The following is a 26083-nucleotide window of genomic DNA, read 5'->3' as shown; positions in this document are numbered from 1 at the left end:
AGAGGAAGGGAAGCAGGCTCCCTGCGGAGCTCGATCCCAAGGACCCTGGGATCCTGACCTGAGCTGAAGGCAGAGGCTTTAACCTACAGATACCCCGAGGTTAAATTTTAAAATGTGTTTTCTTTAATGAACCATAAGCTAGTTATTACTTTTCTGCTTTGGGCATTTTAAATAATTGCTTCTTGAGATTTTAATGTTCTAGTTCTGGTTTGGGGCTTTTTTGTGTTTTTTTTGTTTTGTTTTGTTTTATTTTTTTGGTTTGTTAAAGAGAATTCAGTTGAAAGCTTTTTTATTTGCTGTGAGTTTAGAGGTAAACAATAGATAAGGAAAAGACGGGACACACAAGCAATGTGTTTTGCTTGGCTGTGGAATTCTAGTGTTTACTTTTATTAAACTTTCATTTTGATTTTATATCATACCTTGTCCAAGAAAGGATTTAAGACAACTAACAGGGATGAATAAATAAAATAGCATAAAAGTTTAAAAGGGGGCACCAGGAGGGAGAAAGACCATTGGGAACACTGCTGCTTTATTACTACCGTTGTGGCCCACACTTTACAAAGCCCCTGTAGCCCCTGAAGGAGCTTGGAGCCTCCTCCGAGTTCATATCCCGGTAGCTGGGTGCTGTTTGGCTCTTGGACTGTTGGAATGACTTCTGCATGCTACGAGTGCACAGTGTCCCCTCCCTAGTTTGCAGGAGCCAGAACATTCTTCAGTGGTAAAATGCCAGCAGACATCAACTACAAGAAGTCTGCAGTGGTGGGCAGGGTATAACAGATGGACATGGACGAGAGAAAGTATAAGGTCAGGCTTTTTGGGGAAAAAAAGCCAAGCTCTTTCTGTGACCATCACTTCTGACCCAGAAAGGAACTGGAGCTCATTTTCCTAAGATGCTGGCCTTTTTATTTACTGTTGTGTCTCAAGGGCACCAAATACACATATGGACATGACGAGGAAGAGAAATGAAAACCAAATTGTACAATGATCAGACAATCTCTCCTCAGCCCTTGGAATGACCTCTCATCAGAAATCAGACTTTCTGCTCTTCTGGCTCCTTTGTTCTCACATTTTCTGTCATCAGCAGAAGTGGACATGGCAGACAGGATTTCCCCCACCCCCTAAACACTGAAGGTGACCGGGGCCTGCCTTTTTCTTTGTTGGTGTGTAGACTTCTGTCATTACTGGTTGCCTGATCTTTTTTTTTTTTTTTTTTTTTTTTTTGCCATCTTGGGGGTAAAGAGTTCTGTCAACTTTGTAAGTTTTTTCCTTCCCTTTAAGACAACGGACTTCGGTTACCTCTACTTGTAGAAACCTGGAATTGCTTGAGCAACCTCATATTTAGTTTTTCTGACTTACTCATGGTTTAATTGTTCTCTCTTAAGCCCACCTTCTCAAAGCAGAGTCTGAAATGTCTGAAGGGGGCAGCTGGGTGGCACAGTCCATTAAGCGCCTGCCTTCCGACCAAGTCATGATCTCAGGACCTTGGGATCGAGCCTCATGTTGGGCTCAGCGCTCGGCGGGGAGTCTATTGTCCCTCCACCCTGCCGCCCCCCCCCACCACCACTCGTGCTCTCTGTCTCTCACTCCCAAATAAATATTTATTTTTTAAATAATAAAATGGCAGTAGGAGGTTGACTTTTCAAAATCACATGACACAGAGTGTGTCCACTTGACCCCCGTACTCCAGAAAGCTGTGACGGTGCTCAGGGGTTTTTGAGAAGTACACCAAAACCACTGAGCCCATTACCTTCCATGAGAAGCACCTTCCTTGGGAAGCCCCTGTACACCCTCATGGGTGATTCTTTGGAAAGGCGGTGGAGCTTCAGAAGGGGTCGGCGTCCTAAGAGTGAAGCCCTTGCAGTCAGGTTTGAGTCGGACTTCCCTTAGCAGCCTGGTCTGGGGCAAGCCACTTACCCTCTCTGGGCCCGTCTCTTCATCCATAAAATCCAGACAATAATTTCACTGTCCTAGGGCTTTGGGGAAGATGAAGCAAGAGCGCACATGAGTGCTCCGCATAGTAATGGGCACGGTTCTAGGTAAGGTAACGCGATACATTTTTGCTGGCGTCAGGAGCATGACATTCAGCCAGGACTGTTCCTAGTGCTGTGTCCGAGCTCTTCACAGTCTGCACGATCCGGCGGGTGCTGGATGCTTCCCGTGTACTTGCTCCTTCCCTGTGACCGGGCTTTGGTCTGGGCGGGGCCACACAGACTCTTAATCTCCAGCCAGCTTTTGGGTCAGGGGGCCAGAGGGAGTTCCTTCTCCCTCTCAGACCAGACTTTTATCTTTTTGATCCTCACTGCTTTGACCTGTAAAATGGAGGCTCCGGTGCCAATCTCCAGGTGTTCTGTGAGTGTTAAGCCTCAAATGGGAAAATACCAGCTGATGCATGTTTGCCTTCTGGAATGATCTCTGTATCTTTCCTTACCCTGTCAGGTGCGCCTTCTCGCTCCTCACAATTCCCCCAGGTTTGGGCCTCTTGAGTTTGGCTGTTTTTATAATCTCTTGCTCTCCTGCATTCCCCCCCCCTCTGGGCCTTGTGCTTAGGTGTTCAAATTTACCTTTTCCCCAAAGCCTGATGCTTCCAGTTTCTCCCCAACCCACGCCTCTGAGCCAGAACCTCAGGTGTGCTCTTTGGTTTGTTTTCTCTATATCGTACTGAGCCTCTTTCGATTGTCCCACAGCCCCGCCCAGCTCTTAAAGGCTCCTCCTGACCCCAGCCAGCTCTGATCCTTGGTACATTGCTGTGACTTCTGGGCAGCCAGGGAGCCCTCCTGACCTCAACCCTACATTTCTGCCTTAGTTTTCTCTAGGTCTCTCTGGTTTTGATTTTGTCGGTTGTAGTCAAGCTGTACCAAATTAATATTAACAAACAGTACTGATAACAGTATTTCCCTACCCAGAAGCCATCTGTGGCTTCCCGCTGTTTATTGGGTAGGGGTCAAACTCCTGGACCCGTTTGAAAGCCCCTTATAAATCCGTTGTTTTATGTGTTTTCTGCGTTTCTCGTGGTGATGCTCTGCTTTCCTCCACTGCAGAGTAAGCATCCTGTGGTCAGGGACCGTGGCTGTTTGATCCACTGCTGTATCTCTTAGGGCAGGGCCAGTGTTTACTGAATGAATGGGCAGGTGGACGGACGCCCAAGTTCAGTTCCAGCTGGCGTTTGCTCTAGTGTCGGCCTGTTCCTTACGATGTTCTTTTCCCCTGAAATGCCCCAGCCCGTCTTGGACACCAGAACGTATCAAAACCCGCCTTTCTCGTTCCCATTTAGATCCCGCCGCCGTCATGCGGTTTTCTTTCCATTCTGACGGCCCTGAACTTACTTCTCCACCATTCATATTAGCATTTTTGTGTTCTCACCGTTTAGTTAAATCCACGTGGGTTTTTTGTTTTTTGGTTTTTTTAGGGGAAACACATATGCACACCTACTTTGTAATCTTAATACTGCATTTCTGTTGTACCTCCTGCGGTACTCAGAACAGGTCAGGCGCTCGGTCAGTGCACTGACTGGAAGAGTTCAGTATTTGCTGGTGTCATACCCACCATGTCCGGATGCTCTTTGCTTTGAGGAATGCCTGTGTTGAAGATCACATTGCAGTTTTGGCAACAAAACTAGAGGAATTTAGAAATTCTAGAGGAATTTATTGGTAGGAGTTTATCAGTTGTCATTTGGCAGATCTGAATGGCCACTTGTCAGAATTGTTCGAAGCCAGATACAAGAGGAAGAGAGCAGATGCGAATGCTCACCTTTATGCCTGCCCCCAGAGTAAGCCGGCGTGCCCGGAGACTGGGGACTGTGCTGAAGAGAACAGGGCTTGCCCTGCTGGGCTTGTCCCTTTTCGTCTGGCAGGCTTTTGATCCTCTTCTGTTCCTTTGTTGTGGTGGGAGAAGGTTACTTGTTTATTGCCTTTTGTACGAGCATCACTAATATCAGTAAAAGTACATTTCAGATGGATTAGATTGGTCTTGGAGTTTTTTCTTTTGTCAGAGCTGAATGTTCAGGACAGACTACATAGGTTAGTCTCACTAGAAATCGTGTCCCACTGGTGACGCTCCTGACAACCACGGGTCAGGCAGGACGAGTCCGCACGGTCCACACCGTGCTCGAGGTTGCCTGTGAGTCCACGTACAGTGTCGGAGTCCTGCTGTTTGCTGATCAACCCCAGCTTCTTTCCAGACCCTCCATCCGTGTTCAGCATGAAAATGAAAATTGTAGAAGGCTGTGTTGAGCAGGGAAAATGGCATCAGAAGATGGCAGGGCTGTGTGTGAGAGTGGTTTTATTGTGTGATGCTTCAGGCTGTGTGGTGGGAACCTTTTCAAAATGAAGTGGGAAATTTTTCCAAGTCCAGTTAGTGCCTGATGAGTACATGCCTTGGTCTCCTCGGTGACACCAAGTAGTCTGTAACCCCTCCTCTCCATGAAACAGCTCTTACTCGGCACAAAGCACCCATGCTGTCTTGGTGTTAATTAGCTCTGAAATCTGCTTTTTCTTTTAAATTGTATGAGCACCAAGTATCGTAAAAAATTATAGGTTTTATTAGCTGATGCAGTTTATTTCAATCAGATTGTCACGGAACATATGGACAGTAATGAATCTTCAATGGTGGTAATTAGGCAAACTTCCCAAAATCCAATAGAACGTAGTTTTGGAGCTTTGCTGAAATACAGCGGTGTAGACACAGCTGGAAGTTTGAGCTGGAAAGTATGGGCTTCAGCAGCAACAGACCTAGTGACTTTCCTGTTCCTCAGATGGATGTAAGCATGAGGTGTAAGTTGCTGCTTGCCGGCTCTGTCGGGTCTTGCAAGAACATTGGTTCTTTGCCTGTCCGGCCCATGGTGCAACGGCACCTGCCAGCCCCCCAGCGTTGAGTGAGGCCCTGTGGCTAGTTCTAGGCAACGACATGAATGGATCTAATATGTATTCTGCTCAGACAGAAGCATTTAAAACAATACAAAGGAAAAATGGGTTATTTCTTAAAAAGTTGTCCAAAATGCAAATAAATACATGGAGAAATGTGCATCCTCAATAGTAAACAAATCACCTTTTTTTTTTTTTTTTACGATTTTATCCATTTATCTGACAGAGATCACAAGCAGGCAGAGCAGCAGGCAGAGGGAGAGGGAGAAGCAGGCTCCCCGCTGAGCAGAGAGCCTGACATGCTCAATCCCAGAACCCTGGGATCATGACCTGAGGCGAAGGTAAACACTTAACCTACTGAGCCACCCAGGCACCCAACAGGCAGTTTTAAAATAGTGTGCCCGGTTTGTCTACCATGTTGACAAAGTTTGTTTTCTTTCTCATGGTAGCACTCAGTGCTGACGAGGTGAGTGTGCTGACCCGCCCAGCCAGGAGACAGGACAATCATTCCCTGGAGAAATTGAACCAGGAAGGCCGTAGACACAGGAGAGGGCGAGAGTGGCAGCCTTGCAAAAGCAGGGAACACACGAGCGATGACATCTTGCGCGGAGACTTACAGCTTTTCCTTGTTTTCTGTGTCCTTCCGTGAAGAAACTGACTTATCAAAGAGAAAATCCACCAAATGACACTTCCGGGTCCTCCCATAGGCATTTCATAAAGGAGCTCATCAGACGACAAGGCCTGTTCACATAGAGCTTCCAGATAGCTCCTTAGTGTCTTACTCTTGGGTATGAATTGGTACCAGAGAACGTAAATATTTGAAGGAATACCACAACGTGAGTTTCTAAGATCGTGCGACAGCAAAGAGAGATGAAGGAAGCAGACAGTGCAGGGAATTTGAAAGCTAGGTCGTCTTCCGAGAAATAAAATATTACATGAAAGAAATAAGAACAAAGTGATACCCTTTTTTTTTTGAAAGATTTTATTTATGTATGTGTGTATTTATTTAGACAGAGAGTGAGCACAAGTGAGGGGAGGGGCTCCCGGCTGAGGGCTCTGTCTCAGGAAGAGCTTTATCTCATGACCCTGAGATCATGACTTGAGCTGAGGACATCAGGGGTCTGCCACTTAACCGACTGAGCCACCCAGGCACACCTGTCTATGTCTCTTTTAAAATTATCACCTTGTTCTGGGTCGCCTCGGTGGCTCAGTGGGTTAGGCATCTGATTTGATTTGGGCTCAGGTCATGATCTCCGTCCTGGGATTGAGCCCTGTCTCACGCTCTGTGGCCAGCTGGGAGTCTGATTCACGATTCTCCCTCCCTCTGCCCCTCCTCCCGCTTGCTCACGCTTTTCTCTCTCAAAATAAATAAATCTTTTTAAAAAAGAAATATAAACAAAAGAAGGATATCTTAGAAATTAAAAATAAGATAGAAATAAAAATTCTGTAGAGGGGCTGGAAGATAATGATGAGGAAATCATCAAAGTAAAATTTTAAAATTAGAAGACCAACTCTTACATACTAAAGGAAAATGAAGAAGAAGACATTATATTAAACAATATGGAAAGAATTCTCAGAACTAAAAGATATGAGACTGTAGACGGAAAGGGCCAATGAAGTAACAAGCATGGTTGGGTTGGAGAAAAGACCCATGCTGAGGAAATCATTGGTTGAAGAGAACATGCTAAAAGTTTCCAAACAAGTCACGAGGAATTGGAAATTGGAATGACATTAACCTTTCTCAGCTCAGTACTATAAGCTAAGAGACAGTGAAACAAACAATACAGTACAAATTCTGAGGAGAAAATATTTCCGAGCTAGGATTTTATCCTCAGCCAACTATTTATCAAGGGTAAAGGCAGAATACAAGAAAAGAACATTTTGAGGGGCCCCTGACTGGCTGAGTCAGTAGAGCATGTCTCTTTCAGGATCCTGAGTTTGAGCCTCACAATGGGTGTAAAGCTTACTTTAAAAAAGAGAAAATGGGGCGCCTGGGTTGCTCAGTAGGTTAAAGCCTCTGCCTTCAGCTCAAGTCACAATTCTGGGGTCCTGGGATCGAGCCCCACATCAGGCTCTCTGCTCAGCAAGGAGCCTGCTTCCCCCTCTCTCTCTGCCTGCCTCTCTGCCTACTTGTTATCTCTGTCAAATAAATAAAATCTTAAAAAAAAAAAAATTAATTAACGGGGCGCCTGGGTAGCTCAATGGGTTAAAAACTCTGCCTTCAGCTCAGGTCATGATCCCAGGGTCCTGGGAACGAGCCCCACATCAGGCTCTCTGCTCAGCAGGGAGCCTGCTTCCCCCTCTCTCTCTGCCTGCCTCTCTGTCTACTTGTGATCTCTCTCTGTCAAATAAATAAATAAATCTTTTAAAAAAAATTAAATTAAGGATATAAGTATAAGCATATGATTTTGAAATATAAATGAGGAAAATGCTGAGAGATTTTAAAGTACTTATCACCTGAGGAGTGGGGATGAATGCTGTTTTGGTTGTAAGTCTGATAGTTCCATTTATAAACTGTTTTATATATCCCTTTGATAAAATTAAATTTTTAAATTTAAAATAATTAAATCTTAGACAATAGAGAGCAGTTCAGCAGATTAAAACAGAAATCTTACACCCTTTAACCCAACAGTTCTAGAAACTTCTTTGCAAAAAGATAATCATGGATGCACATAAAGTTTTAGCTGTAGGAATGTCCACTCCAGCCTTTTGAAAACACATGAAAATTGTTCATAGGGAATCCTTATATAAACTGGTAATGCCACATTTGAAGTACTATGCAGCCATTTAAAATGATGTGGAAAATACTTGATGACCAATAAAAGCTGCAAAAACAAAACCTCACAAAGACTTTTAACTGAAACAAGGGGGGATTATAAAATTCTATTAAAAAAACAAATTTTTATTTTAAAACATGTTCTCTCTATTTTCTGTTTTATCTATGAAGAATATGTATACTTTTCTAATAAAACTAGCAGGTTTTTTTTCAAGATTTTATTTATTAGAGGAATGGAGAGCACAAGTAGATAGAGCAGCAGGCTGAGGGGGAGGGAGAAGCAGGCCCCCCGCTGAGCAAAGAGCCCAATGCAGGGCTCAGTCCCAGGACCCTGAGATCATGACCTGAGCCGACCTGAGCTTAACTGACTGATCCACCCAGGTGCCCCAAAGTAAAGGTTTTTAAGGTAATTTAACTAGGAAAAACATAGCCATTGACTCATTTCTTTAACCTGTTTTGACCGTTAGAATTGATGCCATTTTTATCTCTCTGCTAATGACAAAGCTTTTGTTCATATTTTTGCAAATGATGTTTATCTTGCCTCACATCCTCACCTACATTCAATATTCTCAGTCTGTCGTTGTAGGCATTCTCGTGGTCATGTGGTATCTACTTTTATTTTTAATTGGCACTTCCACAGTGACTAACAATACCGAAGGTCTTTTCATGTACTAACCAGTTTTTTTTTTTTTTTTAAAGATTTTATTTATTTATTTGTCAGGGATAGAGGGAGAGAGAGCAAGCGAGCACAGGCAGAGGCAGAGGGAGAAGCAGGCTCCCTGCCGAGCAAGGAGCCCGATGTGGGACTCGATCCCACGACGCTGGGATCATGACCTGAGCCGAAGGCAGCCGCTCAACCACCTGAGCCACCCAGGCGTCCCTAAATCTTTTACTTGCAATTTTATCGGATTGTCTTCTTCTTTTTTTTTTTTTTTAAAGATTTATTTATTTATTTATTTGACAGAGAGAGAGATCACAAGTAGGCAGAGAGGCAGGCAGAGAGAGAGGGAAGCAGGCTCCCCGCTGAGCAGAGAGCCCGATGCGGGACTCGATCCCAGGACCCTGAGATCATGACCTGAGCCGAAGGCAGCGGCCCAACCCACTGAGCCACCCAGGTGCCCCGGATTGTCTTCTTCAGGAAGAGCTCTTCATATATTCTGGATACAAGTCTAATCCATACATATTTTACAAGTATTTTTCTTTTATTCTGTATAGGAGATATTTAACTCAAGGTTACAAAAATAATGTTTTTAGAAGTTTTATGGTTTTAGCTTTCACATTTAAGTCTTTAATTTTTTTCTATTTTGAGGGTTTTTTCCCCCAATTATTACTATTATTTTTTAAGATCTTATTTACTTATTTGACAGAGAGGGCACAAGCAGGGGGAGCAGCAGGCAGGAAGAGAGGGAGAAGCAGACTGCCAGCTGAGCAGAGACCCAGACTTGGAGCTTGATCCCAAGACCCTGGGATCATGACCTGAGCCGAAGGCAGACACAGGCGCCCCTCAGTTGTTTAAAGTGTCAAATACATATAACATAAAATTTACCATCTTCCCCAGTTTTTACAGTTCTGTGGTGCTCAGCACATATCTGATGTTGCGCAACCTTCCCCACCATCTGTCTCCTGAACTCTTTTCATCTTGCAAAACTGAAATTCTACCCATTACACAATAACTGTCTACTCCCCCACCCGGGTCCCTGGCAAGCACGATTCTACTTTCTGTCTCTGATTTTTTACTACTAGATTCCTCATCATAGAATCTAGAATCATACAGGATTCATCATTTTGTGACTGGCTTATTTCACTCGGTATGTCATTTTCGGGGTTCATCCACGTTCTAGCACGTGTCTTTTTAAGACTGATCATTCCGTTGCGTGTGTTTGTACCACATTCTGCTGATAAGCATTAGTCTGTGGATGGACGCTTGGGCTGCTTCCGTGTCTTAGCTGTTGTGAATAATACTGCTGTGACCGTGGGTTTACAGATACTTCTCTGAGACCCTGCTTCCAGTTCTTTTGGCTCTATGCCCAGAAGTGGATTGCTGAGTCATATGGTAAATCTGTTTTTATTTTTTTGAGGAACTACCACACTCTTTTCCACGAAAGCCATACCATCTTACATTCCCACCAGTCGTGTACACGGGTTCCGGTTTCTTCACATCCTTGCCAACACTTGTTATTATATGTTTGTTCTGTAGTAGCGTCCTAATGGGTGGCTTTGATTGGCCTTTCCCTGATGATTAGTGATACCGAGCATCCTTTCCTGTGCTTATTGGACATTAGTATATCTTCTTTGGGGAAATGTCTGTTCAAGTCCTTTGTCAGGTTGGTTGTTTTTGTTGAGTTTTAAGGGTTCTTTATGTATTCCGGGTATTACTTCCTTATTAGGTAATATGATTTGCAAATATTTTCTCCCATTCTTTAGATTGTTTTTTCACTTTCTTAATATTATCCCTTGATTTACAAAAGTTCTTAGTTTTGCGGAGTTCAGTTTGTCTATTTTTTTCTTTTATTGGCTGTGCCTTTGATGTTATAACCAAGAAATCATTGCCAAATCCAATGTAATGAAATTTCTGCCCTGTGTTTTCTCTGCTACGAGTCTTTTACACTTCTGGGTCTTATGTTTAGGTCTTTCATCCATTTTTAGTGAATAAACTAATAAGTGAATTGAGTGAAGTTACATGATATGAAGTCAACACAAAAGTCAGCTGCATTAACTTTTATATATGGTATGGAAGAAGGGTCCTACTCATTCTTTTACAAACAAATATCCAGTTTTCCCGGCACCATTTGTTGAAAAAACTGTCCTTTCCCTATTGAGTAGTCTTGACACCATGTCAAAAATCATTCGACCATATATGTGAGTGTATATTTCTGGACCCTCTGTCCTATCCTTTTGGTCCATACATCTGTCTTTATTCCAGTACCACACCGTTTTGATTACTGTACTCTGTAGTAAGCTTTGACGTAAGGAAATACAAATCCCCCAACTTTGTTCTTTTTCAAGATTATTTGGCTCTTCAGGGCACCTGGATGGCTCAGTGGGTTAAGCCGCTGCCTTCGGCTCAGGTCATGATCTCAGAGTCCTGGGATCGAGCCCCACATTGGGCTTTCTGCTCAGTGGGGAGTCTGCTTCCCTCTCTCTCTCTCTCTCTCTCTGCCTACTTGTGATCTCTCTTTGTCGAATAAATAACATCTTAAAAAAAAAAAAAAGATTATTTGGTTCTTTGGGTCCCTTGAGGTTCCATGCAAATTTTGGGGGGGATTTTTCTATTTCTGCAAAAACTGGCATTGGGATTTTAATAGGGATTGTATTGAATCTTTTAGTTGCTTTGGGTAATATTGACATTTTAATAATACTGTCTTCCCATACATTGATGTGGAATGTCTTTCTTTCTTTCTTTCTTTCTTTTTTTTTTTTAAGGTCTTCTTTAATCCTTTCAGTGGCATGTCATAGTTCTCATTATAAAAAATCTTCTACCTGGTGCCTGGGTGGCTCAATGGATTAAGGCCTCTGCCTCTGGCTCGGGGCATAATCCCAGGGTCCTGGGTCTGAACCCTGCATGGGGCTCAGAAGGGAGCCTACTTGCTCCTCTCTCTCTCTCTCTGCCTGCTTCTCTGCCTACCTGTGATCTCTGTCAAATAAATAATAAATAAAATCTTTAAAAAAAAAAAATCTACCTCCTTAGTTAACTACTAGGGTTTGCTTTTTTTTTATGCTTTTGTACGTGGAGCTGTTTTTCTTTCTTTCAAGGTAGTTCATTTTTACTGTATAGAAATACAGCTAATTTGTGTGTGTTGACTTTGTATCCTGCAACTTTGCTGAATTCATTTATTAGTTTGAAATTTTTTTTGTGTTGGTGGAATTGTTTGTTTCCTTCATATAAGATCATATAGTCTGGGAATAGAGATTATATTACTTTCCAATTTGGATGCCATTTATTTCTTTTTCTTATCTAGTTGCTCTGGCTAGGACCTCCAATACTATGTCTAATAGAAGTAAAAGCAGACATCCTTGTGTGGATCCTGATCTTAGAGGAAAATGTTTCAGTGTTTCACCATTTAATATGATGTTCACTGTAGATCTGTCTTCTGTTGTAAGAGGTCTTTATGGCTTTTATTATGCTCAGGTAGTGTCCTTCTGTTCCTAGTTTGTTGGATGTTTTTACCACGATAAAGTGTTGAATTTTGTCAGATACTTTTTCTGTATCAATTGAGATGATCGTATGGGGTTTTTTTCTTTTCATTCTCTTAGTGTAGTATATTATATTGATTTGTGCTGAACTATCCTTGCATTCCAGGAATAAATGCCACTCAGTCACGGTGTATAATAATCCTTTTAGTATGCTAAATTCTGTTTAGTAGTGTTCTGTTGAGAATTTTTGCATCAGCGTTCATAGGGTTTTCTTCTGCTATCTTTTTCTAGCTTTGGAATGAGTTTGGAAGTGTTCCTTCCTCCTCAGTGTTTTGGAAAATTTGGAGAAGGATTGAGATTAATTCTTTAAATTTCTGGTAGAACTCCCCAGTGAAGCCGTTAGGTCCAGGGCTTTTTCACTTTGTCAAGAAGTCTTTGATTAGTAGTTAAAGCCAGGCTGCGATTCCTGTTGGTACTGTGTTGGGGTTACCTGCAGACATGTCCTGAACCCAGTCATTATGTTCACCCATGAGCAGGCCGTGTTTGTTGATGGTATTCTGAACAGTATTGTCTTTTTAAGTTTGTTTTTAGATTGTAGAAATAAATTGATGTTTGTGTAGTGACTCTGTACTGCATGACCTTGCTAACATCACTTAGTAGCTTTTTTGTAGGTTCTTTATGATTTCCCATGTAAGTGATGTCTGCAAATACAGAGTTCTTCTTTTTCATTTCATTTCATTGTAAGCCTTTTATTTTTGTGCCTTATTGCAGAAGTTTCTTTTGTTTCCTGTAACATGAAATCCAACCATTTTAACAGACCACTAAACTCTATGGTCAGGTCACAGAGGACCTTTTCACTGTGAGTTTTATGATCTATGAGGTTGAATTTATAATAGATTGACTTTACATTAAAAACAGAACCAGGTGGGGGCGCCTGATTGGCTCAGTGGATTGAAGCCTCTGCCTTTGGCTCAGGTCATGATCTCCGGGTCCTGGGATCAAGCCCCGAATCCATCTCTCTGCTCAGCAGGGAGCCTGCCTTCCTGTCTGTCTCTGCCTGCCTCTCTGCCTTCTTGTGATCTCTCTCTCTGTAAATAAAGAAATAAAATCTTAAAAAAAAAAATAAAAGAAAGAAAGAAACAGATGATTGAGATGGTGAAACTTTTCAGACTTTTTTTTAAGGTTTTATTTATTTATTTGACAGTGGAGAGTGAGAGAGGAAATTCAAGCAGGGAGAGTGGGAAAGGGAGAAGCAGACTCCCTGCTCAGGAGGGACCCCACATGAGGCTCCATCCCAGGACCCTGGGGTCATGACCTGAGTCGAGGGGAGAAACCCCAGGCGCTGCAAAACTTTTCAGACTTAAAAGCACAATACACCTCTTTATACAGAATTTTAGAAACGAGTGTGCAGCTGTAGGTTTCATTTTTAATGATATCACAGATTTTGAAATAATACCATTTTTTTATGATAAAGAGTTTATCATTTATGAAATATCGACCCAGTGACCTCAGCTCTTCAGTTATGATGAAAGGTTCAATCTAACCTTCTACTGAATGTAATATTTATTAAAAATGAAACTTCTCATTTCTGTTACTCAATCGATAGCACATTAAGTCATTTATTAATATGATTACAGAAGGTCTTTCAGATTAGATGTCCCCCTCCCCCTTTGTCATCTCATTTAATTTTAACAACTAGGAAACAGCAGCCTAAGCTAGAAGTCAGCCGGGTCTGTCTAATCATGCACTTGTAACTTAGGAGATGCTGGAAAGAATGATTAAAATTGGCAGAAAGAAAATAACCTGTAATTGCTCTTTAGGAAGGAACAAGCCCCCTTACGTCATCACGTGGGTAAACCTACGTGGGGGAGATCTGGTTTATTCAGTTAACTAGTATTTGCTTAAAACAATGAGTTTGGTACAGGGGACATATTGGCCAAGTGTGGCAAGAAACGCATTGCACGATTGGTGTTGGCAGGGAAAGAAATCAGGGTTAAGAGAAAGAAAAAAGACCTGCAGACACAGGAATGTTGACTGACGCACATGTCTTCAATGGAGTCTCGTGTGTTTTATTGAAACAGAAGGTATATCTAGAAGAGGGCGCGTGTCATGTCGTAAGTGTGCAGCTCGGTGGATTTTCACAAATAAGGACTGCTTCACGATTGAGCGCTCCTGCCAGCCCGTGCCAGGGCAACACCTTCTCTCTGATCTGTTCTGCTTTCTGGGGGGTACTGAGCTGCTCTTTGGGTTATGATAGCTGGAGTGATCGGATCCCTCTTGTGAGCGCAGCGTCGTTGAGCACTGTACGGGTCATACGCCCTTTACTCCTCACGGGGACTTTGGGGAGAGAGGTACTCGTGTCCACAGCTGCAAGGTGAGAATACAAAGAAAAGGTTTTACAAGAGCCACGCTTTGTAAGCTTGTGCTCTGGGTCAGGCACTCTGCGAAAGCCCCGTGTGGTCACGCACTCACTCCGTGGTCTCCCCATCCCGGAGACTTTCGCCCTTTTGCGGATGAGCACGGTAGGAGTCAGCAAGCTCATTTGCCCCAAAAGCCTGTGTTCTTCACCAGTAAACTTGGAGGTCGATGTGTCACCACAGAGGAAATCTTGCAGGTGAGCAGATGGAGAGAAAGAGGGACGGCAGCCACCTGCCAGTTGTCGGACAGTGTAATTCTCAGAGGCTGCGCCAAAGAGCACAAAGGCAGGCAGGGGAGCTAGAATGGGGCAGAAGTCTGCCTGATTCCGAGAGGACAAGGGATACTCAGTTAACAAGGTCTTTGACCCTCTTCAGGGAGCTGCTGATTTAAAACTACGTGTAGATGAGCCTCTGTCCAAATAAGCAGCGAAGGTCTGTGTCTGGTTTAAAGCACAGGCTGAGGGGCTCACAGATAGCTCTTTCCGGATAACAGATCATGTGAAGTCCGCTGGAAAGGCCCAGAGAGGTCAGCCAGCCAGCCACCTCCTTCCCAGAAGAAGAAGTGATGGGCCTAGAAGTGAAAACATTGTCCAGAAGGCACTGAGGGGCACTGGGCACGTGTGACTGACACATCTCACCAGTCACATGCAGTCTTCCTTTGGAGGCCTCCAGAATTCCTTGTTTGAAACCTCTAGTGGAGGGGCGCCTGGGTGGCTCAGATGGTTAAACGTCTGCCTTCGGCTCAGGTCATGATCCTGAGGACCTGGGATTGAGTCCCGAATCGGGCTCCCTGCTCAGCGGGGAGGCTGCTTCTCCCTCTGCCTCTCTCTCTTTATTTCTCGTGAATAAATAAATAAAATCTTTTTTAAAAAAGAAAGAAAGAAAGAAACCTCTAGTAGGGGAACCTGGATGGCTCAGTTGGTAAAGCGTCTGATTTCAGCTGAGGTTATGATCCCAGATTCCCGAGATCAAGCCCCGAATCGGGCTCCCTGCTCAGTGGAAAGCCTGCTTGTCCCTCACTATCTGCCCCACACCCCCCCACTCGCTCACTCAAATAAATAAAAGTCTTAAAAAAAAAACCTGCAGTAAACATTCACAGTGTTGCCGTTTTTCTACCGTCTGAGTAACATACTCATATATAAAGTATTTAAATTTTGTGCCAGAAATTACTACTAAAGTACATTAAAGTTTTGCCTTTTATCCTTAGTGGGGAAAAAAAAAACTTCATGAGTCCTGGAATTGGAAGATACTGAAAAGTTGTAGAAATTATAGGAAAATATGCTCAAACGTGTTTCCTTGTCACCTTGATCACTTGATGAGTCCCTGCGGTGGCTCTCCCTGCACATACGGGTTCTGAGACTTGGTCCCAGGCCTCTGCCCAGATGCCTGGTTTTTTGGCTCCCTCTGGCACGTTGTCGATGACCCAGAAATGGGATCAAAATGGTGAGGGAGTTGACTCCCAAAATAAAATGTTCTTTGACCGATCATCTGGATAGAGCTGCCTGTTCAGCATCGCCTCTGATGGACCAGAGTGGTCCCTGAGGCTGATACAAAATCAGATCCAATACTGCCCAAAAAACAGGCCTGATGGGCTAGCCACATAGGTAGCTCAGTGTTCCTAGGGCCTCTGAGGGAGGTTGTTCCTGCTAACTTCTCGGTGGCTGTGTGGCAGGCAAAGCAGAATGTGGGTTTTGTCCTCACCCCCATGTCCCTCCCTTCTGTGTGGCTGAAACACGGAGTCCCATTTTATTTACTCCGTGTCTTCTGCTCCTCTCGTGGTACGTGTTCTCCCTCCAGCTGAGGACTTGTGAGGACTGGGGCCTCGGGGGCAGGGGGGCGTCTTTTGGATTTGGGAAGGAGGGCTTTTGTTTCTACTGTAGGATAGCAAAGGATTTTTGCCTGCTTTCTGCGCTGCCTTTTGGAATTAGAGGTTGCACCGGGGACGTGTGTTGGCTTTACAATTTTATTTGTCTTTGATTTTTTTTTTTTTAAGGGCAAATATATTCACTGCATTTCTTTTGTTGGAAAACTGCGTAAGATGCATGGCATTGCTGTCTAGTGGTGTATAGTTTTTTCCCTGTCTGAGCCAATTTTCTGTTAGGAGTACCTTGTTATGATTTATTTCAAATAACTTAGGTTAAAAAGTAAGCGGGTCTCTGACGTTTTTTGTTTCAGCTCAGAGCACAGTGAACCAGTATTAGAGACACATCTGATCGCAGCATTTCCCAGCGAAACACAGTTGCTATTGATGTCCATAATTGATCACTTTATTAACTGGGGAAAAAAGAAGCCTTATTGAAGCAATAAAGCATAACTTCATTATGTCCCGGGTGCGGAGAGCAGACACGTTGGAAAGTGGCTGACAGGCTCCCATTTCAAGGCTGATTCTGATAATGATAATATTTAAGGAGCATTGATTGTTCTCTAATTGGATTTTTCTTTCCGTAGGCCTCTTCTGAAGAGCTGAAAGCCGCGTACCGGAGGCTGTGTATGCTTTACCATCCCGACAAGCACCGAGACCCCGAGCTCAAATCACAAGCAGAACGACTGTTTAACCTTGTTCACCAGGCTTATGAAGGTCAGCGGAGGGCTTGGCTTCACGCAGACGCCCTGGAAGCAGCTGCTCGATTTTTAAGAGACTTGATTTGTAGGGGGCAGAAAGAGAGTCCTTAGGCGTGTATAAGAGAGGAGGGTTAGGTCAGTGCTTTTTTACTGACAGGGTCCTTTGAAAGAGTAGTATTTTGCTTCAGAAATCAATATGTGTCCAGTGAGTAGGAAGCGCGAGTGCAGGCAGAGCAGCAGACGGGCTGGGCTGCAGGGAGCACTGGGACTGTGAGTCGCTCGCTGGCTTTCTTCTAAAGGGAACTCGTAGAGGTAAAAGGCTGATCGCTGCCGACAAGCCCCCTTTGTTCTCTTGTTATGAGAAGATGTACAAGAACGTTTTTTTTGGCCCCGATTTTATTGGCTCCGGAACATTCAGTGAAGGAAAGTTTCTAACAGAAGGAGGAGAACGATCTTAAGAAGGCCACCAGGGAGTAGTCAAGTAACACAGGGTTTTCTGCTTACTTCTCAGGTACTAGAGAAAGAAAATTCTGTGATATAGTTGGGTGTAAAACGTTCAAGTCGCTGATAAGTCCCCGGTTTCTGTCGGAGATGGTGGCAAAGCTCTTGGTCACACGTTGGTGTTGGTCACACAGTGGCGCAACTGCCTTCAGTACCCTGAATTGTACACTTCAAAGTGGCTAAAATGGATTCTCTGTTATGCATATTTTGCCACAGTTTTAAAAAGAAAGATTAAAAAATATTTACTCCTAGGACACACACCAAGTAAAAGAGTCTGTTTATTCCAGAGCCATTTGGTGATTTGCACCTTGGTTAGACAGACCAAAAATTAGTAACGTGTTTCTTTAGAGAATAAAGACTTCTCATTGCAGTCGTAAGAGCATATGCTGTATTTCACTTAGTGGTTTTACCGTAAAATTAGATTTTACTGAGGAGGAACGTTCGGGCCGTGACACGTGGCGCGGGCCTGAGCTCAGTGGCAGGTCTTCATCGCACCTAACTCCAGTGAGACCGTTTCCATGGCGGTCCTGACCAGGAGCCTGGTCCTTCTGTCGCATCATGTGGGCTGAACGGCTGTGATACTTTGACTGCTGTCCAGATCACCCTCAGCCCATTCGTGTGGTTCTGGAGATTCAGGGAAGAGTTAATAGAAAACCTTCACAGAGCTGGTGTAAGTGCTGCGGCAGCAGAGCTAGCCCCAGTGTTCACCCTAACGGGGAGACCAAAGCAAAGCCGTGAATAAGTAATTCCCTATGAAATTCTCCAGATCAGCTCGAGAAGTCTGCCTCCCGCGTTTTCCAGTGGTCAGCATTTCCTTCTTCCCCATTAGATTTGAATATGGATAGAATCATTTACATCGTTTTTTTAATTAGGCCTAAAAATATATGGGAAGTCTCAAGGGAGAGAAGATTCAAAGGTCTTGAACACAAACTGGCAGAGGAAAAGAGGAATGGCCATTAGCTTTCCTGACACTTGTGTTCAGTTCGGACGTCCTTCCAGTGGCTCCGTCCCTCACTGAAAGACTTTGATGTACGGAGTTAGGTGGCGTGGCCGCCACCGTAGTGACAGGTGTTTGTGTCTTTAAATGATTTATAAAAAAAGGAAAGATTGGGGAGAAGAACCTGTCTTCGGAGTTAGTGAAACTCTGTAATAGAGCAAATAATAAATCACCTTTTTCTACAATCAGAGCCTGTCTGAACAGGCTTTAGAGACTGGAGTGAACAGCCCAGGTACGTTACGGGCTACGGCAGAAACTGAGCTCTATTAGAAACAACTGTTCATGTGGGACACTCGGAAGCAGCTTCCTATAAGGTGAACCTCACAATTTAAGAGTAGCTGAGACACAAAAAATCCAGTATTTCTCATTCATGTCCACCTTTCAGCATATCCTAGATCAGATCTAAGAGGCAGTTAGGAGGAGGGAGGCACGGGACAGAAGGTGGGGTTGGGTAGGGAAGAGGAAGAGGCAAGCTCACCGGGTGATGTTGTCTCCGGCTCGGACGGGAGAATTCCGTGCTCTCTTAGCATGTGTCATTCTGAATTTGCAGTGCTCAGCGACCCCCAGACCAGAGCCATCTATGATATATATGGGAAGAGAGGACTGGAAATGGAAGGATGGGAGGTAAGAGAAACTGCACATCCTGTGTCCCGGAAGAGCCCTCCAGCTCCACACGCTGTGATCATGGGTTGGAGAATACCGAGAGGCGCCAGGGTCCCGTTCTCATTGGTCTTTTGGTCTCAGAGACAGAGTTCTAGGCTCGGCTGTGCCTCTGCCTACCTCTGTGTACCTGGGCAGGTCAGTCACCCAGCTTGTCCTCAGTGTCCCGACCTGTCTGGTGAAAAGCTAAGGGCGTAGATGCTGCCAGTAATTCCTAACCCCAGGGAGGGCCCAGGCCGGTTGTGGGGTTGATGGAAGACCGTTTCTGCAGAACACAGTTCTGCCTTCACCTGCGTTTCCTGCCGCCCCCTTCCCCGCCCCGCGGGTGGCACAGTTCTGTGCCCTCTCTCCACCCCAGCTTACCTGCAACCCCATCTGGGACGTGTTCCTGTTGGTCACGTGCTGTGCGTGTGAATGAAACGGAAGCACAGTAGCACAGTACAGTTGAGAACTACCGGGCTAACTGGCCCTTCGTGAAATCAGCTCTCCCCGGCAGCCAGGCTGTACGAAGAGTCACAAAAGTCATACAATTCTGTGCTCCAAGCCTCGTGCACGTCCACACTACCGTCTGCAGCAGGAAGGCCCGAGGCTCGAGTGGGAAATCGAATATGAGAATTAGCGGGAAAACTCTGAAGTTGCTGTAAGAACATGTAGATGTTAGAATTTAATTTCATTAGACTTGGTTCTGATGCCCGAGAAATGGTGGGAGGCTGTTAGCGTTAAATTGGCCGTCACTGGTTTCTCATCGCATAAATTACAAGGCATATGCAAGGGCATAAATTACCCTTGAAGTTCTCTCGGTGCGTAATCTCGAGCCGGAGGCCTGGCTCTGACTAGTATCGGAGCCTTCTCCAGGCCTTTGGAGAAGGAGTGCAAGAGAAGCCACACGGGCTCCAGTCCCTTGGCCACTGCTGCTTCGTATTTATGGCAGCTTATGGGGCGTCTTCTGCCTGTGGCCAGGTTTGGGGCGCCCACGCAATAAATTGTAGTTGCTAACATTTATCAAAATGGGAGGTTTTACATAAATATCCAGTTGTCTGTCTTCTCTTGGAAAAATCGGAAAATCTGGTAGCAGCATATCTGAATTGTTCTGTGAGGAGCCTCTGCCCCGTGGGTGGGCCATGCTGTCACCGTCCCGGCGCTCACCACCTCCTGTCATCTGACCACTGGCCCGCCCTTCGTCCGTGTGTCCCACCTGGCTCCAGCGTGCATTTGGGTTCTGACCTGTGGCTGGATGGAGGCAGCAGCACTTCATGTCACGTTAGTTCCTTGTAGCTAAGTATTAGGTACACATTTTTCCATTCCTGAAAGGAAAATACGATCCTGTCGTATTTACTGACTTGCTCCTCATCCTTCGTGCACATGGTCAAGCTCCCTTGTGTTTTGAACACGTGGGTCAGTTGTGGTTTGGATGGGTGCATTCAGGGACCCTGCAAGGCCAGAGGCTCCCCCTTTGGAGTCTGGGCGGTTAATTCCCAGCATCGTCAGCCCATCTAATGGAGCGGCGGGATAACGTCTTCCTGACAAAATACTGCCTGGTTTCCTATCGCCAAACCAAATTATCTCCCCATTAGAAACAAAGCAAAACCACACACACAGTAATGATTCTAAAAGTATGTAGGCAGTCACAGATGGTGAATGGATAAGCTTTTCTATTCATATATTTTAGTAAGCTACTTTATAAGGAAATTAAGTTCTCATCGATCAGAATTGGCTTTTTATTTTCATTGATAACTAAGCTTTTTTGCAGTTTGCTATTTTTGCATTGATACTAAGCTTTCACTGAAGATAAAAATGCCTTCAAGGAAGAGCACATGAAGATACCTCCCCGATATTTACTAAGAAAGGTGTGGGTGCCTAACATACGATAGAAACGGAGCCCGTTGTTCGTGTTGCACAGGAACGGTCTCACTCCAGAGCATTCTGTGCGGCTGGCGTCCTGACTCCCTCAAGGAGACCGTCGCGCCCCTACTGGGTAACGTGCGGATTCTCCGGCTTCAGCTGAGTTCCCTTCGCGCTGTTGCTGGTGTTCTTCAACTGTTAAACTTTTCTAATTGCTGATGGTATCCGCTTGCCACATACCTGTTAGTCTGAACATACAGGCAGTCGCTGGAGGAGGGAGGGCGCTGTCAAAACCATAGCACCTGAGACGCCTCTAGTCCCGAGATGTCAGAGCCCGCCTGGCCGGCCCTGGGGCGGAAACCTGAGTTTGTTCAGGCTGCACAAGATACAAGTCCTGCTTTCAGCCGCTAGTCAGTTTCAAGGTTGGTTTTGTTTAGTTTTAGAGAGAGAGAGAGAGTAAGCAGGGGTTTGGGGCAGAGGGAGAGAATCCCAAGTGGTTTGTACACTCAGCACAGAGCCTGACAGGAGGCTTGATTCCACGACCCTGAGATCATCACCTGAGCCAAAATCAAGAGTCAGATGCTTAAGGGCGTCTAGGTGGCTCAGTCAGTTAAGCATCGCCTTTGACTCAGGTTATGATCCCAGAGTCCTGGGATGGAGTCCCGCATAGGGGTCCTTGATGAGTGGGGCGCGGCCTTTTTCTGCCTGCTGCTCCCCCCGCTTGTGTGCTCTCTCTCGCTTTCTCTCTTTATGACAAATAAAATTTGTTTTAAAGGGGGGCTAAGATGCCTAACCAGTTGAGCCACCTATGCTTTTGCCCTTTTTTTGTCTTTTAATCTTTGAGAGGCTTTGTCATTCTCCAGCAGGATTCCGAAGGAAGAAGATGCAGACGTACAAGTGATCGCCACTTGTGAAACCAGCTATTTTAGTTACCCGAGTTGGTTAGCAGTGTTTGTGCAATACCCATGTTGAAAATGAAATTGGCTTGAGTGGCAAGCTTCACCTTTGAGCTGGGAGTGCTCGGTGGCATTGAAGCCGGTAACGGTGAGCCGGCAGAGAGGAGAGCCCGTGACTCAGGAGCACTGGGAGATGTTCCACCGCGTCCTTTGGCTTACACTGCCCACGGTCTAGTTTTTGTCCACAGGCCCTGCTGGTACCCACATCTCACTCTTCCCTGTCTCCTTGACGTCCGTCTCACAGTGGCTAGGACAGTAGCCTTCATTAGGCAGAGCTGCAGTGCGGTCAAGGTCATGAAAACAAAGACTTAGAAGCTCTCACAGACTAAGGAGATGGGATGACAGCATGCAAGGCCAGAGCCTAAACCGGATCCCGGAGTACAGGGATGACAGCATGCAAGGCCAGAGCCTAAACCGGATCCCGGAGCACAGGGATGACAGCATGCAAGGCCAGAGCCTAAGCCGGATCCCGGAGCACAGGGATGACAGCATGCAAGGCCAGAGCCTAAGCCGGATCCCGGAGCACAGGGATGACAGCATGCAAGGCCAGAGCCTAAACCGGATCCCGGAGCACAGGGATGACAGCATGCAAGGCCAGAGCCTAAACCGGATCCCGGAGCACAGGGATGACAGCATGCAAGGCCAGAGCCTAAGCCGGATCCCGGAGCACAGGGATGACAACATGCAAGGCCAGAGCCTAAGCTGGATCCCGGAGCACAGGGATGACAGCATGCAAGGCCAGAGCCTAAGCCGGATCCCGGAGCACAGGGATGACAGCATGCAAGGCCAGAGCCTAAGCCGGATCCCGGAGCACAGGGATGACAGCATGCAAGGCCAGAGCCTAAGCCGGATCCCGGAGCACAGGGATGACAGCATGCAAGGCCAGAGCCTAAACCGGATCCCGGAACACAGGGATGACAACATGCAAGGCCAGAGCCTAAACCGGATCCCAGAACACACAAGGGATGTTAGTGGAAGAGCTGGTGCAATCAAAAAGGTCTGGGTTCCGTTCCTCGGAGTGCTCTAGGGTTGGCTTTGAGATTTGGCCGCTGTCCTAGGGCAGTGTGAGGTGTTAACATCAGGGGAAGCCGGGGAAAGGGTGTAGGAGAACTTCCTGTACTGTCTTTGTAATTTTTCTAAAGTTCTGAATAATTTTCTAAAATTGTTCCAAAACCAAAGTCAAGTAGCTGGACTCAGAATTTTCAGACCAGACAACCCCTCAGGAATCCTGTAGTCCAACCCCGTCACTGTAGCAGGGATCCGAGGCTTAGAGAAGTGAAGTGACCCTCCCCGCGCCCCTGAGGCTGCCAGGAGGTTAGAGGCAGGGTGAGAGAGCCTGCCTTCTGTCCTTCTACCACGCTGCCTTGCTTTTAGGGATCCCTGCCCCCTCTTCCACAAGGCAGATCCGTGTTCCTGGCTAGCGCAGGGACGGACCTCATTGGTGAATGGACAGTTAAGGTGAACGGGACAGGTGTGTAGATTCAGGGGCTGCCCATGATCTGCCCTGTTAACGGAAAGTGTCTGGTATTCACCATCTGGCATGTGGTTCTGGGCACTGTGTTCCTGGGTACGTCTATCCAAGGGTGCCTGAGATTGAGGAAAGTGACGTGTGGCTGGCTCGGTCTCCTTCCCTCCTCTGCCGTGGTGCACTGCGTGGAACGGGCCGAAAGGACGAACGATGTCGGGAGCCTTGGAAGCGAGACTCTGCCCTGAGCCACCCAGCTCTTCGCCGCTCTCCAGGTGCCAATCCTCTTGACTTTGCAGTCCGCTCTGATTATGCACCAGCTGTTTGCCAAACCTGTGTAAAATTGACTAGAAACGGAATGACTTCACACATTTGGAATATTTGCCTCTTCAGCTTATCACAGAGTAGGGCAGAGAGAGGGATTCACAGCTACTAATTCAGTCGGCAAAGGTCAGACAGCTCTAGAATTTCTAAAACAAATCTTGTTTTGCTCTGGCCTCTGCAGAGCCTGACGCTTTCCAATCTTTTAACTCCTGAAATCTTACAAATCTTTGTATTTAAAAAATATCAGGGAAGAGGCATATTCATGGAGTCTGTGTTGCTGGTTAAAGCTTGGCTTGTCAAACTTGTGCTTAGTCTGCATTATCAACACCGGTGTCCCGCTGGACAGAGTACTCGGTGGGAAACCTTCTCATCCAGGCAGAACAGGGAGGTTATTCCAAGACCTGTGCAGCAGGCACTTCCCATCCAGACCCTGCTTGACCTTGGTAGTGCAGCACTTAGGTCACCACCGGCAGGTTCCACAGTCATAGGTTGGGGTTCAGAGGTCGTGAAGAATTTCTAAAACACTTTAAATCCTTTTTTCCTGATCTTTGTTGATCTTCATGGTTAAGTGGAGTAGTTGGTAACTTCCATCTCCCTGAAGCTCTTTTGCTTTTATTCTCTGTGCTGAAGGGAGAAGCCGGTGGGAGACAGGGGTGCTACAGAAGCGGAAGCCCTGAGCCTCCCTGCCCCGGCTCTGCCCCCGGCTCAGTCCAGGGTAGGAATGCAGGCGGAGTGCTCAGGCCTCAACTGCAGGGAACCAGCAGGCTGAGCCTCCATATCCATTCAGTACGACCGAGGATGGTGCTGGGAGGCCACAGAGCAGTCACTGGTGCCACTGATTTATTTGTTCTTGGATGATTTTTGTGTTTTTATTTTAAAACTTCCTTTAAGAGAACTGCTGCCCCCGTTTAGTAATTCTTGGTTGTATCAGGTTATAAGAGGAGAAAAAGGTTTCTCCATTTTTTTTTTCTTTACTTCCTGGGAGCAGTAGTAAACACATTTCTCAGTGTTTTTTTGGATAAGCCAGTTTTTATTTTTCTTTTTCTTTATTGCTGAATAATAAAACCGAGGTACACAAAACCTTAGACTATAACCCATTTATGTGTTAGAATACACACACACGTATGTGTGCACAGAGATGTCTAGAAGACACAGAAAAGCTCGATGTCAGCCTGTGGGAGGGATGGTGGGAAAGAGGGAGCTACAGGCGAGTTGCACTGTTTGCTTTATATCCTCCTGTACTATTTTGATTTTTTGCTGTAAGCGTGTATTTTTTTAAACAATTCTTTAAACTTGTGATTTCCAGGATTGCTTCTTCTCACATCACCTCCCTTTTTAGCTGTTCTGTGAGCAGCCTCTCAAGGCTCCTCTGTGTCTCTCCCACTGCTACAGGCAGTGTGCTCTCGGGGCTTCCCCCCGCCCAGCTCCGGACGCTGTCCCACGCCGATCTCGGTGTTGCTCACAGGCCGTGGCATCTTGGACCCTAAAATCACATGGTGCGGTTTTCTCTTTCACAGATACGGGGCCTGAGGCCCACGGTGGCCTTCCGTTGCCTATTAGAAATCTCTGCTTCATGACGCGCTAAGAAAAGCCGCAGCGGGAGGCCGTATTTCCTCATTGATCCGACATCATTGTTCAGGGGGTCTGCCTGTCAGTACGAGAATTGGGGGTGCAGAAGTGCACCCGACATCTACATCCTCGGGGTCCTATCGTAGTGTAGTAGGGAAGGTTGCAAAAAATGCCCAGACCTGATGGCCGAAGACCCCTTGGTCCGAGCCCAGAAGGCATCTCTGGCGATGGCCCCGGCGCACTGAGGAGAGATGGCCGGGCTGTGTGGGCCTTTGCCCTTTGGTTCCGTCTTTAAGGTTTATTGTCTGTGCTGGGACCATTGGGAAATTTAGACCGTGAGACTTAAGGTGATGTGTTCTTGGGGAGCCTGGGTGACCCAGTTGGTTAAGTGTCCGACTCTTGCTTTCAGCTCGGCTCCTGATCTCAGGGTGGTGAGATCGAGCCCCGAGCAGGGCCCCAGGCTGGGTGTGGAGCCTCCTGAAGATGCTCACCCTCCCTCTCCCTCTGCCACTCCCCACCCCCCCCGACACTTGTGCGCGAGCTCTCTCTCTCACCGTCTCTCAAAAACTAAATGAAAATTTAAAAATAAGGTGACGTGTTCTTTGTAAGGTTCCTGCAGCCTCGCATCAGCTACTGAAACCAGGGAAGCGTGCTTTGGTCTCTCCGGAGAGCTGAGGAGAAGCGCGGCCACGGGACGATGAGGGCAGAGCTGAGTGGGTGTGACCGTGAGCCTCGCCTCCCCAGGGCCCTTGTCCACGGGGAAAAGCCCACTGGGCATCGCTGGCGTCTCGTTTAAGTCCCGGGGAAAGGAACACGACCCCGGGCCACGCGGACTCGCCAGTTAACCCTGTCAGCTCTTTGCATCTGTCTTCCTTGCTTTCTGGGTCCTTAACTGTGTCCTCCTGCTGTGCCCGCAGGTGGTGGAGCGGAGGAGAACGCCGGCCGAAATCAGGGAAGAGTTCGAGCGGCTGCAGAGAGAGCGGGAGGAGCGGAGGCTGCAGCAGCGCACCAACCCCAAGGT

General features: G+C 46.1%; 1 protein-coding gene across 2 annotated transcripts in view; it reads left to right on the top strand.

Annotated features, from left to right (window-relative positions):
- The window catches only part of DNAJC11 (DnaJ heat shock protein family (Hsp40) member C11), a 70813-nt gene that overhangs the window by 5794 nt on the left and 38936 nt on the right, over positions 1-26083 (top strand). For both annotated transcript variants that reach the window (XM_059138481.1, XM_059138483.1), the window contains exons 2-4: positions 16635-16764; positions 18797-18870; positions 25980-26081. In XM_059138481.1, the coding sequence (XP_058994464.1) occupies positions 16635-16764; positions 18797-18870; positions 25980-26081 (306 nt within the window). The remainder of the gene's footprint in view (positions 1-16634; positions 16765-18796; positions 18871-25979; positions 26082-26083) is intronic.

The sequence above is a fragment of the Mustela lutreola genome, chromosome 10, assembly GCF_030435805.1.
Source record: "Mustela lutreola isolate mMusLut2 chromosome 10, mMusLut2.pri, whole genome shotgun sequence".
NCBI lineage: Eukaryota > Metazoa > Chordata > Mammalia > Carnivora > Mustelidae > Mustela > Mustela lutreola.
The sequence above is the reverse complement of the archived record's forward strand: the minus strand, read 5'-3'. Positions and strand labels throughout refer to the sequence as shown.